Source organism: Phaethon aethereus, assembly GCF_964289735.1.
Source record: "Phaethon aethereus genome assembly, chromosome: 1".
NCBI lineage: Eukaryota > Metazoa > Chordata > Aves > Phaethontiformes > Phaethontidae > Phaethon > Phaethon aethereus.
In genome coordinates, this window is record NC_138575.1 from 51587694 (window position 1) to 51605595 (window position 17902).

The 17902-nt window shown below is 41.3% G+C and overlaps 1 protein-coding gene across 1 annotated transcript in view; it reads left to right on the forward strand.

The window, feature by feature from the left end:
* Positions 1-264: 264 nt before the first annotated feature.
* PLEKHG7 (pleckstrin homology and RhoGEF domain containing G7) overlaps positions 265-17902 on the forward strand; it is a gene marked incomplete at its 5' end in the record, with an annotated part of 34526 nt that continues 16888 nt past the window's right edge. Inside the window, 8 exons of the mRNA XM_082012594.1 lie at positions 265-969; positions 2120-2142; positions 7503-7630; positions 8957-8997; positions 10939-11034; positions 12153-12302; positions 14273-14368; positions 16624-16719. Coding sequence (XP_081868720.1) covers positions 265-969; positions 2120-2142; positions 7503-7630; positions 8957-8997; positions 10939-11034; positions 12153-12302; positions 14273-14368; positions 16624-16719 — 1335 coding nt within the window. The remainder of the gene's footprint in view (positions 970-2119; positions 2143-7502; positions 7631-8956; positions 8998-10938; positions 11035-12152; positions 12303-14272; positions 14369-16623; positions 16720-17902) is intronic.

Sequence of the window (17902 nt, forward strand, 5' to 3'; positions counted from 1 at the left end):
ACTGCTTGCACACTCAAAGCTAGCGGCTGTCTAAACAGCTTGTTGAAACTGGGTCCTGAAACTGTTGAAACCTGCATCTAAGCAGGATTCAAACTGCAGGTAATTGTTTCTGTACTAGTGCACATATCTACATTATTTTGTTTAGACTTTTTTCCATTTGCATATTTTGCCATATAAAAATTCATACGGCAAATCTCTAAGAACCTTTTCTGATCACATTTCCTAGGTACACACAGCTATAAATCTTCATGCTGCAAATAAAGAATGCACCAACCAACCTCTGATTATTCTCCAGACCTGGTCAAAGAAACATGCATCAGTGTGGAACTTCTAAACAGGGAAGCTGAGCTTCATAAAGAAAATGTTGCTTTATCTGGAAGTAGCAGTCCAGAAGATGTCTTCAGTCCCTGTGAAACACAGGCAGTATCAGTTTGTATGGACACCACCATGCCTTCAGGTCACTGCATTCGAAGACAAGGTTATACAGAGTCTTCACGTCTGAAGCTTCCCACAAAGGAACGGATTGGGAGCCACCATGCACCTTTCCAGTTTGACCGGCATGCTCTGGCCAGAATTTCCACTTCTCCAACCTTAAGGCGTCTAAGAATGGCCTCTGCCTCGCAATCACTGTTATTTCAGGACTGCTATGACACAGCTCAACTGGGGAATCAAAAGGAATACACCGGCTCTCTCCACCACATTTGTAAGAGTCCACCTCGGTGCACTACGGCTTCCTCATTGTTGTTACCTTCTTGTGTCCATGCAAAATTACTGTCTTCCAAAGCCAAGTCTGAGACAACTATAGCAGATCCAGAGTCTGCCAGCCCCAGATCAAAGCTGCCAAGCCAAAAAGATCCTCTCAGCGATGGCAGCCCCAATGAGACACTCCAAAACTCTTGGAGAGCCAACTCTGCTACACTGCCTAGGAGACTCCCCTGCCCCAGCCCTACACCGCAGGAGGGTGTTCAGGTAAGAGGAATAGGAAGATGCAACCTCCTTTCCAGTCTTGCATATTCAGTGGTAGTCCATCATGGCCCAGTGCATAAACAAAACCACAGTTCTTAACCTGAACTGCACCCTGGCTCATGTCCCTTTGCTACAACAGACCAACTTCTACGCTCATCAGGAAGGGAGACTTTTCCTTCCAAGTCAGCAAGAGGCAACGGTTCCAGGCTTGCCCCTTAGTGACCAGGCTGGCCTAGTCCCCTCCTGCACATGGACACTCTTCCCACCTCTGTCCATTCATCCTGGTGAGCTAGTATAACTGTTTGTGGGGCTATGAAAGAACAAGACTAAGTATTTTATCCAGTTCTGGTTTGGGTTTTAGATTTTTTTCTTTCCAGGGTTTTTTTCTTGAGCAGGGTTCTTCCTAAGCTGGAGGAGTTCTCTATTCTGTTTTACTGAATAGCATTACTAACCCCAACAAAACCAAGAATTAAGTCATTCAAGATGGTTGAGCCAAATTTAAGGTTTGCTACTACCAAAGGAAGAGGTCCCATTCCCTGCCTTTATTTCCACTTACCTAGATCTGCCACTGGCCCCCTCCATTTTTATGTTCAGCTCCATAAATGAGCAGGTAACTGTGCAATCTTTTCTGAAAAAAAGAAACACTGGTTCAGTGAGTGCCACCATCAATAAAGAGAAATAAGCAAGGGAGGATCTAGTCCTCCATCTTTCCATGGCACCCGCCATAGCTTCACCCCAAGCAGAAAAGGAGAGGCACTTGCATAAGTCAGGTTTGCTACTAGAGCTACTCTCCAAGACCTTGCATTACTTGCACAAGCAGTTAAATTCGGACACATGCTTTACTCCATCCTCATGCAAAGCACCTGCACACGTTTCACTGAACGTGGATGGTGTCAAAATAGGTGTCGAGCTCTTTACTAACCGGTTAGTATCATGCCACAGACCAAAAGATATTTCCCTCCCACTTTAAACATCAGAAACATTCTGGGGTATCAAATGAGTTCTGCTCCTTTCTCCACAACAGCAAAAATCATTAGCCGATGTCTAAGTCGATGTAGTACATTTCTCTTAACAAATCAGTACTTTTTTTCACAAGATCAGATTTCTTGTTTGCTTTCTGACCAAGTAACAAGAATATCTCACTTTCTTTCAGACAGGTGGATTGCCTATACAAAGGTATGCATATATCTTATGTCTTATCTTATTCTAAGCTTCACTTCTGTACACTTTTAATGAATCCACTTCACTCTAAGAGAAAACTGAACAGTGAGGCATGTACGTGTAACTCAACTTTAATTTGTAGATTTGCTTTGTGAAATGCCTGTCACCAGCTTGTTAAACTAAACTTTCTAATGAGATTTTCTTTCAAATGTGGCCCTCTCCCCGACAAGTTTAGCTATATTTCACACAGTATTTCAGCTGGACCATCGGAGAGCCCTGCACTAGGAACTAAGTGTGAAAAGGTCTGGCCGTTTGGATTAGCAGTGTCAAATTTCAGCTTGAAGAATGTCAAACATCTCATAATCTTGAGCGACATTCTTCAAAACTTTGTGGGAGGGAAAAGGGAGCAAAGAAGCTAGAACAGCTTGATATTGTTCTCCTACATCAGCAAAGCAGATCTTGGACTGCTACTGAATGGGGGGATCGTTAATCCTACAAACTAAGAAAAATACTTGAATTTTATAAATTTGTGCAGGCAACATAAGGTGTTCCATATCATAGATCTATGCAGTGAATTGCATCAAGCTCTTACAAGCAACTAACAGACAGTAACAGCTTGATTAGAAATGAGTTTGATTCAGCCATGTTTGTTTCCTTAAGATGTTCAAACGTTTACAGAAGGGAAACAAAGTTTGTTTTCTCCCCACACAACAAGGAAGTAGGAGCTAGTACCTCCCTTAATAACCATAGCTCTCTCACTGATGGTGCAGTGCTCACTTCACTGCATGATCCCCTTGAAGGTGGAGCACGCAGGTGAGTGAGGTATATTAAAAGCACCAGCACTGGTGGGCAAGTCTCGGTGAAGACAAAAGTAGCCTCACAACAAAGAGCAACACGCTGCTTCTGTGACTCTACCGTAATGTGGGTCACTTGTTAAGGCAGTAGGCATTAGCAGTTGAGCTGTGTCTCCTCTTCTTCCCAATGTTTGCTCATTTTTCAGGTAAAAGCTCCATTATAACCTTAGTCTACAAACAGGTCTGTGTTTCAAGTATGTTTATGTTTGGGACTGGGTGGGCTGGAGCAGGCTGATACAGTCTATGAGTCATTACACAATGCGGTTCCCTACACAAGGCTTAACAGATGTGTGTGTGCATCTGAAATCACATTTTCACTGTAGAAGAGGCCTCCTAGATTTTCTGAATTGTTGCAATTTGCAACCCACTCTAACATTTTGAATTTACAATGCAGATGGAGAGAGGAGGGGAGGGAGAGATCTTTGTGTCTTGGTGTGAAAACAGGTGATCTGTACCTATTATGGGAAGAGTCTGCTCTGATCCAACTCAAAACTGTAATATATAAGCAGATCTCACTGACAGGGTGATGATTTGTGTGATCTGCAGCAAAATTCAGGGGAGAATGTGAAGAATACTGAATGCAAGTGGTTAAACAGGGGAACATTGGACATTTCATGTACACACCTTTTCTTGGTGCCACTTGCCTGGCACCTTCAGAGGGAAGCCACTATACGCTAGCTAGGATATTGGCTCTGAACTTCCATCCAGACACATTTTAAAATCAAGAAATCACACAAGGAACAATGCAGGCTTTGTTCCATAGCCACCAGCAGGAAAGATTGAGAAAAGGAGATTTGGATGATGTGTTATGATTTCTTTTTTTTTTGTCTTGACCCATATTAGAATGTGCAGAAATATAAAACAAAAATCATCAGTTTCTGCTTTAAACATTTTTTGTCGAGTTGAATTTGGTCCAAGGTCTGGGCGAAGGCTGTATTCAGCTCCTCCTTTATCCAAATCATTAGTCTAACGCCTTAACAGCTAATCCCTTCTTATCACAGCCAGAGAAAACTACTGAAATGTCAGATTATTCTCTCCATCTAGAAGCATATTGGGATGGTTGGCAACCCTCCTCCAAGACTGACGTGTATATTGTCCAGGGTAAAAACATACCTCAATCTTTCAATTTTAATGAACATCTCTTCTACCTGCTCCCAGGCTGTACTTTGAAAAGCCTTCCTTAAAGCAGCAATGCTCATTTTAAACAACCTTCCCACACACAGCCCTCAGCCAGGAATGCCTGGCATCTCTGTCGGCGTGGCAACATGCTGAACTGGTGCTGATTAAAAATAATCATCCAAATAAATAAACAAAAAGGACAAAAGGAGTGGCACAGAGAAAGGTGTGTGTGGTGGAGATAGAGTGAGATGTTAAAGCCAACTCTGCTGTGGAAGGAAATGTTGATAAAACCTTTCATTTACTCTGAGCTCATTTTCACCTTGCACTGTTCAGCATAACAGAGACTAGGTGGAAAACTGGGTTGCACCAGCATCCTAAAGGCAACCAGATAATGAAGAGTCTTCTCAGTAACTGCCAAGGCAGCTCATTTTCAATGAACTGAGGGAGCTGGGCTCATCTATCTTGAAGCGCTCCTCTTCCTCTTTTAATGTCCGATATGCCTGTAAAGTGTCATGCTAAGTCTTTGAATCAGGAAGTCCAAACACCCTCCCTGAGTGGCTTGGGTAACAGTGTCATCACCTGGCAGCTATCTCAGTACTGTGACCACCCTATGATGTTGACCTTTGTAACCTCTTCAGGTGCTTTTATTCTCATCTAGCTGACATTCCTTTAAATAACACATCTGTTATTTAAGTGATTTATATAGATGTCTGTTCCCTGGGACAGCTAGTTACGTGAAGATCATGGACATATCAAGATACAGACCTCTAAAAAGCAGTCAGCTGAAACTCTCCAGGCCCTAGAAACAACTATACACACAGGATATTTATTTTTCCAGACCATGAGCTGCTTCAGTGTCTTTAATAATTTTCCATAACTTTGTAATGTAAACCTGTGACATCATCATGTTTTATAAAACAAGTAGATTTAAAGGAGGAATTATTGCAGACGATATCTCCTCAGTGCTTGAGTTCATAGCTGAAGTACAAGAATTTCTTTTACTCAAATAATTCAGTCTTCTGCCCCTACTAAGAAAACAAACAAAAACTAAAGAAAAAGGCAAAGCTACAGGATTTTCAGGCATTAAAGTATGCTAAAATACTGCATACGGACTCAAAAACTGGTTAAATTGCGTCACAAGGCACTTCAGTAGTTTAATTTCTCCAGTAAAACCAACAAAAGCATCTAACGTATCCAATACATCTACAGGCATCAGGCCAGGTCATCACAGATGCTTGTACCTTCATCTGTGAAGCATGAGTACTTAATTTAGGGATGTAGGTCATTAATCATCCCAGGCACATCAGATTGCAAAGGTATGTTGTAGATACACATCCAAGCGACCTTGGCATGCTCCCACACATCACAGGTTTGCATCTCTATGTGAAGAGCTTGTTTAGACACATGTGTGTCTGAAGATCAAGGCCTTTTTGATCTAGGGAAATAACAGCATTTAACTGAGTTGCAATGAAACTATGCTTCCCATTACTAATCTTTGTAAACCACTAGCATGCAAGTTCAAAATATATTTTGAAATTGAAGTAAGCTAGATACTTTAAAAATCAGTAACACATTGGCAAAATCTTACTGTGAATCCAACCTGAAATAAAGGACATGAATGACACTCCTAGTACAGCAGTGACAACTTTAAGAATTATCCTTCTGTTATATGGCAGCATCTGGCTTGTATAATTTACAAGCCAGCTGCCCAAGAGATTGTATCGTGGAATCACTAGAGGTTTCAGAAACATCTTAATACAATTGCTACCAACACTTGAAATTTGCACTGGGTAGCACCCGGCACGCTCCCTTGCGCTGGTATGGGCTTGCATACAACCAAGAAACAGACCCCATCCATAAAAGCTCTCAAACTGTGTGTTAAGTTCAATTTCATGAGGAACCTCAGATTTTCATTGTAAATCCCTAAAAGTTAAACAAAAAGATCCCATGTTCCCCATTCAGCAGGGCTACCAGAAAAGGAAAAGCTTTTATAGAACGCGCACATTGCACATTGTAAACTCCTCATCACGTAGTTTTCAAGCCCTAAGATGCCCATGTTTCAAGTGTTAAAGTCCCAGACCTGGCCCTCCTGATAGCTTACAGCCCTCTCTGTTGTTAGGAGATGTCTCTCCTATCATTTATGCAATTCAGTTGGTTTAGCTAAGGCAATTGCAAGAAATGTCACTGTCAGATCATAACAAAAAGCATAATCTCTATGTCCTGCTATACATATCAAATCCCAGTTCTCTACCTTAGACCTCATCTGCTACTGGGTAAGTTGTCAAGTGACTATTCAAGCACTTAAGGGGAAAAATTTACCCTCCCAGATTTTACATCAGGTGTTGGCAAATGGCTAGACAGTCACTGTAAGTTATCTGCCTAGGCAAAAAAAGCAATAAGAATTACACTTAACTGACCAAAAACACCATACACAATAAATGGTGACTGTGAAAGAGAATTTTTATATATGTACACACACTTCATGCCTCCTCCCCCAGCTACTTAATTACTGACCCTTTGAACTCTAATGCGGTCTTCATGCATCAGTCAATTGAAGACAGCACAACAGCAGCTGTAGACACCAGTCACTTTGCAACAGTATACTACACAATTAATTAGGTATCGGTGTGAGTTACTAGCGAAATCCAAAAAGATTTTTGATGTGCACCAAGAGTTTCGGTATTTGAATGCAAGCAGCCTCTGGCACAAACATGCTGCTGGATACAGAATGTCTGTGTCACTTCACTTGATGGATCTACACCCTTCCTTTAGCAACAACAATAGTTGGAAAGAACCATTTGTTTTCGATCAGCAGGGTTGCTAAGTCATATTATATTCAAAACACAAAATATTTGATTTAGCAGAAAAAAACACCGAAAAGGTTTAGAAAGAAAATAGCACAAAGTAGCCAAAAAGTTAAATATTAAAAAAAAAAAAAAACCACAACATTTTAACTGTTTCACTAGTATGCTGTCTTTTCTTGAAATCAGTGTAGTTATATGAAGGTTAAAAGTAATAACAACCCACATATCAGCTAAGGACATGGCATTTAACTGCTCCTTTGGACATAGATTCTGAAATCTCCACTAACTTTTTGCCTAATGTCAGAAGAACCCAGGATTTTCCAATATTTACATTCTCTAAGTACCTATTTTCTGAGGCAAGCCATGGCCATAAGCACACTGATCTCAGCAACAATGTGGAGTTGGAAAGATAATTAGGTATTTGCTGTTGATCACTGGAATTGTCTGCTCATTCTTCCTTTAACACACTATGTCATAGCCACTGTGATTTGGGGTTTTTTTAGTTCATTTGCTCCTATATCAGCAAGGAGCACTTCAGAAGCTTCCTCTGCAGCCACGAGCAGAAAGAGATGATGTGTGTTGTTGTTGCGTCTCACAGATTAGCCGAGCGCAGGCGTAGCTCCGTGGTAGTGAGTCTGCCGGGACTCGAGGTGTTCCCTGGAGACCTCCTGGTGTCAGACAGTGCCATGGACTACCTGCCCCACATGGCCCTCCTCCTAAGCGCAGGTCAGACACAGGGTGGGATTTGCTTATCTGAGCCCAGCAAAAGCCACGACTGAAACGTATATGTGTGTGTATGTGTGTGTGTGTGGGGGGGATGGGGAGGGAGGATCCGTGCGATGACAACACATGAGGCAGTGCAGCCTCCATGGGGGATCCTGTTACCCCACACCAAACCTCCTGCATCACTAATTTTAAAATTCCCCTCAATTTATTTTTTATGCATGTATTTTATTGTTGAATACAAAATGTAAAAGGTAGATGAGAGGGGAAAGACAAGGATTACCTCCCTCCTCCACAGGCTACGAGCAACGAGAGCCCAGGTCAGGATCTCCATCTGCAAGTAGTTGAGTTACAAATTCCTACCTGCACAGCTTCAAGCAGAGGGAAGAGAGTGGCCCGTGCCACCCTTTCCAGTAGTGCTCTCATCATGAGAGTAGCAGACCCAACTCATAGCTAGAAGTTGCTCACAAGACTTTCCAGCACTGAAATACAGACCTGCAAGCAATTTCCACAAATATCTACTGCAGAATATAGTATAGTGTACAGTGCGATTGCCAGAGACCAGAAGATGCTGGTGACCAAAGATCAAAATTTTCTCAAAAAATAAGTAAGTCAAGGTCACAACCAGCAGTTTCATGAAAGCAAACAAGCCAGCCTTCCCCAGAAAGATAGACCAAGGCCTTCAAAATCCAAAAGGAGAAAGTTTCAACTGTGATTCCCAGTCACACACAGGCCTGAAGGTAGGTGCCACATATAGAAAACTCTTTCAAATTCTCGCTGAACACACACAGGCATTCCTCACCTCTCACCAGTGCATTTCTGCATCTAGACACCCAGCTTTCCCTATGCCTCACTAAGGACCATGGCACCACCATGCCAGCCCCTTGACAGACCTGAGAGATAGGGTTTGTAGGATTTGTTTATTCACAGGAGTTTTAAATACCTACATAGCTCCAAGGTATCACTAATGAGCAGACAAAGCCTAATTCTTGCTTCAAAACAATTAATATCTTCAAGAATTGGCTTGGGGTGTGATGTGTTTCCCCATGTAAAGAATTGGCAATCACATACTGGTCATCTGCAGCAAGTGGGAGTGTTAGCATCATCCAAGATCCCATCACAGATAGACATACTTCTTGCTGGGAGGAACCCAACAGGCTTAGTGGGTTTTAAGTCTGGTGCACAAACTGCCTGAACACAAGTATTAAATCTGAGCCAAAAAAAAAGAAAAAACAAAAACAAAAAAACACTCACACAAAGCCTGTAAATAACGGTTTTATTTTTAGCTATTTGTTTCTTTGCTGATAACACATTTGTTTTACCCACTAGAGTCCAAAAAGCCAAGGTGGCCATTTGCCAAAAAAGGAGTTGTGAGTATTTCACCACATTTTTTTTATTTTGCACTGACCTTGCCTTCTCCCACAACTATCCTGAGTAAAAAGAGTTTCTTTTCTTTACCGCCCTTGGAGAAAGGCAGCCAGCAGGTGAGCTGAACTCGGAGGTCTCAGCCCACCCTGGGACTGCTTGGACAGTAGTCTGCAATGAAGGTAGTGCGGCTTCAGTGCAGCCATCAGTGCTGCTGCATGTGATGCACACGAAAACGCAGTCAGCGCCGCTGCTCCCTGTCCCCATGGGTGGTGGGAGGAGAGGTGCCCTCGGCATCAAGGGGGCAGCTCGGGGCGGGCAACGTGGGACCTCTCATTCAAGGTGTTCAGGAGTGGTGGCAGGTCCAGTGCAGCTCCCCAGTTTAACAGAGCACCAGATGGGTAAGTCAGCGGCATCATTGCTTTGACCACGCTGTATCCTCTGTTTTCTGCATGCCAACCTAGACCTTAGTGCCTTAGGGCTCTGGAGTATCTGCCTAACTCCCACTCACATGGAAGGGATCTAGGCTTTATCTACCCAAGTAGCTTTATAGATGCTTTCTTAAGCTTTTCCTGTCCTCATGGGCACCCTCGCACTTTCCAATAAAAGCATACACGCCAACACACCTCAGTTAATTTCCTTGTCTTACACTTTTCCTTGTCTTTTCCAGTTACAAAAATTTTCACCTACTATGGTATCTGAATTTCCTTTTTGAGTGTTGTTCATCATTCAGAAACATCATTTACAAGTGTCTTGATAACTTCGCACCCCTAAACATGTAATTGTGAACAGTCCCTTCCTAATATTTTTTGCATTTTGTCTTCTAAATCTCAGCTACCAAAGAAGAGCTTGTGCAAGCTACCAATGCAAGTACTCAGATTAGCATGTGCAGAAGTTCACACTTCATTTGATAGCATTTCTATAGCATTTGAAGGAGCATGGCCTAAAACTGAGAATTTTTTAATTCAGCAAAATATTTGACATTTGCAATAAAATGCATTTGATATGTAGCCAAAAGTGATTTCTGAGACTATTAAATGCCATAAAATTTAATTTATGAAGATTCATTTGCTGGTGCATCGGTTAAGTGTGTGTATATATAATTGCATTATTGTTTCTGTTCTATTTCAAGCTATCTTTTGAAACTAAGAGTTGAGCTTAAACTCTGAATTTCAAATATTATAATCAAACACATATTTCAAAATTTGCTTGAGTTCAGTGACTAAAGTTCAGACAATAGAAATCCATGAAGTATGAGTATACAGTTCCAAAGAGCAGATAAAACTTAGGCAAACACCTTATAAGTTTATGCTCACAGCACTAAATTAGAGTTCATAAATATTAAACCTTTTACATGGCACTATCAGCCTGAAAGACAAAGCCAAACCAAAAGCAATTGTTTTTATTTCATGATCCCTCACACAGACACACTCCTCCTGCTCTTTAAGCATTCTAAAAGCTCATTTTATAGACACCACTCTGCAGCTGACTAAAGGAGTTTTTTCAGTAGGTAGCTCAAATAAAAAATTAAAATAAAAATAAACAAACACACAAGCTTTGTATACCTATGGCAGGAGGATGATTTCAACTATGAGTTTGTTGTCCCCTACTTCTGACAGTGCTGAAGGAAGGAAAATATTTTATTTGTTCTGTCAGCTGAGGGTAGCCCATTGTCTGTTGCCATACCAATGATTTGCTCTGCCAAAGACTTCTGCATTACATAAAGATCTTACACACTCACACCTCAGCCATTTACACACCCCACCCATAGCTACAAATAAACCTGCCATCACCGCCTCATCTCTGTGTAGGAGAGCCTGGAAATATGAGGAAATCACTCAGTTAAGGACAAGCTCCTTATCAAAGCAAGGTTACTGAGCTGGGCAAACTTCTTATCGGTCTTTAATCATTGCATGAATCAGAGGCAGGGTTTTGTCATTCAACAGGGTAAAGACAAACAGAAGCAAGCATCTGATCTGGAAAACTGTCTTTCAACTGTTAAGATCGTAGACTGCTGCACATACGAATTTTTCTGCTTTAAGGTATCAAAATACTCAGTATATTGTACCAAGGATATTTAAAGATGGGGGTAAAAATTTTGAGTTCTTTTCAAGTTATGTTTTTTCACTATATTAATCTGGATATGAGACCTTTCTGCAAAAGTAATGTATAAGCATAAGGTATATTTTTGTTGTTTAAAATGGAGGGGCAAGGGGGAAACTGTGAGTGTTGCAGGTGGTTAGCAAGGGCCCTCACAACCACCTGGGTTTTGCCAGGCTTCCAGATTGCCCTAGATCAAGGGGGTACCAAATTTAGAAAAAGGCATCAAGACAACCCTCTCAGCAGTGCCTGCAGATCTGGGGAAAGAAATTGCAGCATCACAGAGACGCCAAATGGGGCACAGTCACCCTCACTGCTGCCTTAGGGGTGCATCCTGAGGCAGCCACGTAGAGGTCAGTGCCGACACCAAGGTTCAGCTGCAGAAATCCCACCAAAGCCTGTCTGTCAGATGAACAAGGTTCCTGGCCTCCCAAGCCCTCTAGCCTTAGCTTGGGCTGCCAGGGCGATATTCAGATAACCCACACGTAACACCATCCCCCTCCAAAGCAAACCTTTTGCTTCTTACAGATGCCTGTTACATGCAGTTCCTCATAGTTGTTCAGGGCTCCTATCAGTGCCTAACTTATATGTGAACATCTGACTTTGGAGCAGGTCAGGAAGGTGATAGTGGCCACCTGAGGGCTAAACAAAACAATATCCAAGTACGCATGAAGACTTAGTCCTTTGGTACCTTGATTCTACTGCCTGTAAAATAGGAAGCTATCACCCACCCCTGCTTTCCAGTAGCTGCAGCACCACAACAGATTAAATTCCTTAGCATTTGCAAGCTGCCCACTATTTTTTGATACAGCATCCTACAAACACAGGGTATCATACTGTGTTACTTTCAATTCAGTGTATTTATATTACAAATATTTTGGAGGAAAATGGCAGGGGTTTTAATCTTTTTAAAGGAATCCTTAAGCTTTCAGAAGAAGAATCACTAATACTGGCAGCTAGGCTCTTTACATGCGTAAATAGATCATAGGTTCTTTTCATAAGGTCTGAAGCAGTTGATGCAAGAGTCAGTGGTTTTTTTTCTTTCTTCTTCAATCAATAGAGTAAATCTTGGCATGAATTTATAAAGGCACAACAGACTGAGCAGAAAGATGTCAACAGCCGGTTAGAAGTGAAAAAAGAAGCAGCAGTGTGGGAACTTTTCACAAGCGAATGCACTTACTTTCTGGATCATTTGCTAGTTCTCAAGATGGTAACTTCAGATTTTATTTCTCAAAAATAATGAAACATTATTTGCCCTGCTGTCAGCATGGCAGACATAAAGCCACCTGTAACCTCTCATTGGGTGTCTACAGGAGAATGACTTAAGTGCTTGGTTTTTCTTGCGTCTTGCCTGCTCGTCCTGTTTCCACAATTCCCTTTGGTTTTTATCTTCTTGATTGCATCTCTTTTTCCGGACATCACTTTTTAGTGCTTTGCAAACACCATCTGATTGCAGATTCTTCCAGTAATTTCATTGATATTCCACTATTCCTCTCACTAACTCTGAGCTGAAGCCACTCTCCAGTTGACTATACTGGATATTTCTCTACCACTAGTCTGTAACATCGTACTCTTTGTTTAACTTCATATAGAGCTGTGGTTAGATTATCCTGACTAGAGCATGAAAACCTCAGATCAGCAGACCTGTAGTTCTAATACTACAGGAAAACAAGAAAACTAAAAACAACTCTCCCAAAAACTGTAAATTGCCTCCATCATGGTGAATTTTAAGAGCTTTAAAATATGTACAAGAATATTACACACTGTTAGAAGGATAGCTGCACTATCTACATTCATCACACATCAAAAGTTAGTGTATCGATTTAAAAAGATGGAAGCTTCTCTAAATATATTCCTATCATTTTTCTCTTATTCTGCAACAGACAATTTCAGATTTCTTATTAGTCATAGGGAAAAGATTAGTGAAACATTTCCCATGTTGCTAAAAAGTTAGCCTAGGCAGTACAAGAAGTACTGCAAAGTAAAGGGAATAAATAGAGGAGTGGGTTGAATTCCTCCTTGGTGGGGCAGAACAGGAAGGGAGAGGAAATGGGATGACAGGACCAGTTATTGGTCCAAGGCAGGATGGAAGCATCCCTCCTTCTATACATTTTGTTCAGAGATCTGAGAAGATTAAGAACAGGTGAATCCTGGGAAGGAGGAGGATAACAGAAGACATGCAGGCCCCTTGGCGAGTCTGAGGGAGGAACCCACAGGCAAGCCTCAGCGAGCCCTGCGTGACCCATGAGTGATAAACTGCTCCATGCCAGCTTTCCAAACTTTCTTGCCAAAGAAAGAACCCATTGAATTTGGGTAGCCAGTTTTACAGACACCTGCTACTCTAAGTACTTCCCAGTATAGATATATTCCACTGATTTTAATGAATGTCCACAGGGAGCTTTAAGACCACCATAAATCCCCTTTAAACTCTCAGGTCAACTATTCATGGCAAGAGAAGAATTACACAAAGCTAAGCAAACACTCTCACTAGCTCTTCAGTCTTGGCACCTGGGTGATGGGTTTTTTCATTAATGCTTTTCACACATACACAAAAAATTCTACTCAGTAATCTACATTTTTAAAGCCTTTTTCAGATTTAGGTCAGATTCAGCATAGCTCCAAGATCACCATCAGAGCTTAAATAATATAAAATCTTAACCAATAAATACACATGCAGTTTTCACTCAATACAGGTTAAAAAAAATCCAAATAGATCAAAAATATTCATGAGCCCTCTACTTATGCTATTTTAATATTTAGTTTTTCCCATAGTAACTCTAAACAATTTATATAGCAGCAGATGCATGGGGTAGGAAGGAAAGCATTTAGATAGGTTATAGAAATCTGTAACTATGACTGATGTTATTAATTCCTTCACACAGATCTGCAGGGAGCTCAGTTGCCCCTGTTCAGCCAGGGAGCACAGCAGGGACATAGCTGCCGCCATGGCAGCTGCAGAGACACCCCTCTACCATCCTCCTTGGACAAAGACCAATATTTAGCCTTCAGGCAGGTCAGGAAAAGTTTCTCAGAGTATCATCTTTTGCCCTCCCCAAATCAAATGATCACGTCATGAGAATAACAGTGTAAACATACTCTTTTTTGGGGGGGGGCGGGGGGGAAGAGATACATTGAATTGGAACAGATAGTAAATAACATGGATTTGTTTTGTTTTTAAAGATATTTATGAACACTCTAAAATACCTCCAAAGTAATGATTTTCTCTTGGATGTGGATTTGTGGAGACTTTTCGCAAACTTAGAAGAGTTAAACAAGGTGAGTAAAAAAATAAAAGTCTTACTGAGATCAGAAATCAACCAGGCCAATAAAAGGAGAAAAGAAACCATCCATAAAGTTTCTATTCAGATTCAATACTCACATTTGTAACTTAGTTCAGATAATTAGTCTTTCCTTCTTTTCTATCTGGTATATCAGTGGGGGTCAAATTTCACCAGTGCAAATTATTTTCATGTGCCTCCAGCAAGAGATAGACATTTGAACACAGAGGAGAGCTCATTTGGCAGTTGTTTCTGAAGTAAATACGAGTTTAAGACTAATTCTCATATGCAGCATCCTTTTAAAAGGATTTGTGAAGATAAACTCTGACTGCACAGTCCTTACAGCAAAACAGTAAGAATGGCATAATAACTACAATAGCAAGTTTCCTTTCACAAACAGATGGGCACAAAGACTGCTATCTAGTATGCCACTCCAGTAGAGCAAGTTCAAACAAAATGATGACCACTCCTCTCCACCTGAGGTTTCCCTTGGTGCAAGGGGAAGGATACCACCCACACAGACTAGATGCTCTATGTTCACATGTTACTTACCCTCAAGATTCCAGGAGGAAGAAGACCATGAGGCTTGATGATGATGTGCTCCAGCTCTTTTCTCCTGGCCAGTTGCTGGGAGACCATTTTGAGCTCCTGGAAGTTAAAGGAACCCATAAGTCCAAAAGAGCTTTTACATAACTTTAATCAAAACAGAAGTTTTTCTTAGCTTGAGAGCTCTTTTACATGACACCTCAGCCTTAATAGCAAAGTGAATTTTGGAAGGGGCTCTTCAGCTGCATGATTTGAACGACTGCTCACAGTCACACTACATGCCCTAAACCAATTACTTACATCAAGTTCTTTCCCTTGTTGGAACTGCCTTGCCTCAACAATTAACATCTTCCTTTTTAGCCAAGACATGAAAAGCAGGAAAGCTCTTCAGAGTAGAGGCAATTAGCCAGAGCTCAAACACATGAGCAAGTCACCTCTGCTTGGTGACTGACCACACACCAGGTGAGCTGCCGTGAGTGACCACCACGTTTGGAGCAGGTTTGAAGATAGAAGGAAAAAGATTTTTAGCTGATGTGTTTCACCTTGCACTTGTGGTCTAAGACCATACATGCAGCCAACTACTAGAGTTCAGCTGATGTGTGGTTGCCGATTCCTTTGTTCTTCTTCAAAGGGAGTGGGGTATATTGCTGTGTGCTATTTAGTGACCACAAAAGCTTTGAGCTTGGCTGGAGGTTGTCATGTATTGAGAGAATTATCTTTAATATATTTTCTATTTTGTTTTCTGATTTTGTTGTCCTTATTAATGAGGATGATAAATTATCATCTATTATGAGTATTTGTATATAAAATAGTGATCAAATGTAGGAGAAAGTAGCTGCTCTCAATGCCTTTTATGCGTTTTGTTCATGCATTTTACAGCATGTATTTCTTCTTGACAGCAGGCTGAATGCATGCTGTAAAAGGTGTAAAATGCACCTTTGTCAAAATGAAAGAATAAGCACCATCCTATAAGCAACCCTGCCCCCATAAGTACACAAAACAAAGCAGTGTGTGCAGCTACAACAGCAGTTCATAGCACTATCACAGAGGATGATGCTCCCTTCTGGCCTAAAATTTGACCTAAAACTGAACCATGAATTTGTGTGCAAACAGTGTGCTCAGAAGGCACGTGTGAGCTTAGGAGGAGGCTTTCACCCACGTCTGACAGTGTGGACACCCTTGAATCCAGTGCAAACATAAAAAGTTAACTTACGGGGAATATAATTTTTATAGCATTTTATCAAAATTTCCCTCATCTCCAATAGTATGAAACAAATTCAAACTATGAAAGGCAGTATCTTCTTCAAATGACCCCAAAGACTTCCTTAATTGTCACTGCTCTGTCATATACAGTGTTTCCCAGTAGACACCAGTCATCCATTGTAATTTTTCATGCCAACTCATATAAAATACAGCTGCTATCCTAAAATAAGTTTAAATGGAATATCTAATCTTGTTTCAAAGCTTTTGTCACATGGCGTTATCAGTATATAAGTGGGTATTTGTATAGAATTGTTCTAGCTTCTGACTAGTTAAAGTCTTTCAGGTGTAACTCTGCAGCTAGTTCTGACAATGTTGGGGAGATAAGTATTGGCACCCCATTAGGCTTGGAGCCTTTGAAGAGGCCAGGGATAGGACATAAAGTTGTTTTAAACTTAACTTCAGAAGATCACTGATGTTAATGTCTCTTCTTTTTCCCTTACTTAGATAAGTCTCAGTTTTCTGAAAACGTTTTTTGAAACTGTGAAGGAGCATGTCAGCAAGTCAGACTCTCCTATGGATTTCAGCGCCATACTCAGAAAGGTAACATAATTAGAAGTATTCTTGCTTAATATCAGCAGGTCCTTGCAGCAGAACATTCATCACAGCACGCAGGTGCTTTAGAGCAATCAAGTCAGTCAAGGACATGCCATCTGTCACAGGCAGTTTGGTCTCAGCCTGAAGCAGCTCCTGTCAGTAGGATGTTTCTCTTTTTATTCATTGGCATGCTTGAGGTGGTTGTGGAAAGGTTCTCTGTATGTGGAACAAAGTGTGGAAAGATTTTCCCTTCCTGGGGAACAGTGGCATAGACCTTGACGAGACCTTGCCACCAGCAGAGGCGAGCTTCTCACTCTATGGAAGATGTTTTCCTGAGACCAGACCCCAGCTCCATTGCTGGATGTTCCCTGTCTCCTTCCACTCCATCACATTGATCCTTCCTTTACTCCATGGACCAGACCCATAAGTGCTTAATTAAGAGCTCAGTAGGACTGAAATAGCTCTTGCATTTAGGCCTGCGTCTGCTAAGCAAGAGAGGCACAGACACAGCTGTTCTGCCTCTGCCAAGCACTGCCCTGCAACCCTTTCAGGTGGTCTGCATGGCAAACAAGGCAGTTGTCCAAACAGCAGTCTCCAGGGGCTCTATTTCCTGCACAATTTGCCAATGACTGAGACGTTGGAAATATTAATGCAGACAGAAAATCAATTCATGGACCTGAACTTTCCCTAGTAGTAGAGGCCATTAGAAAACTGCTGGGAAAATACTAAAACAGACCCTGCCTCAGGGCTATGATTTTAAAAAGGGAAAGGTTGGTTAGAGCTTGGCTTCTCACCCCCATTACCACTGATTTCAGGAGTTCTTATTGATAATGTTTGTGTGAGACAGACAAAACCCCAGACAAAACTGAGTTTTATCATGGATGGCATTCAACTTTTCTAACACACTCGGATATAAAGTGACATGCTGTGTGAGGCCATGTAAAGCTGTCGCATAGGTAGTGGTTTTTATCTTCAGCTTCTTACATGAATTTCACAGCATTTATTTCTAATGAGAACAAAGTCTAAGAATGCTTCACATCTCTGCAGAGCTGTTAGACCTGTGCTCTCATGCACTGCTTGAGCACTGTTGTGGTTTTTTATTACTTTACCACTTTGATTACTTTTTAACTTGCCTTTCACTTTTTTAACTCCCCCTTTCCCTCTTCCCCTATTTTCCTAGGTACAAGAA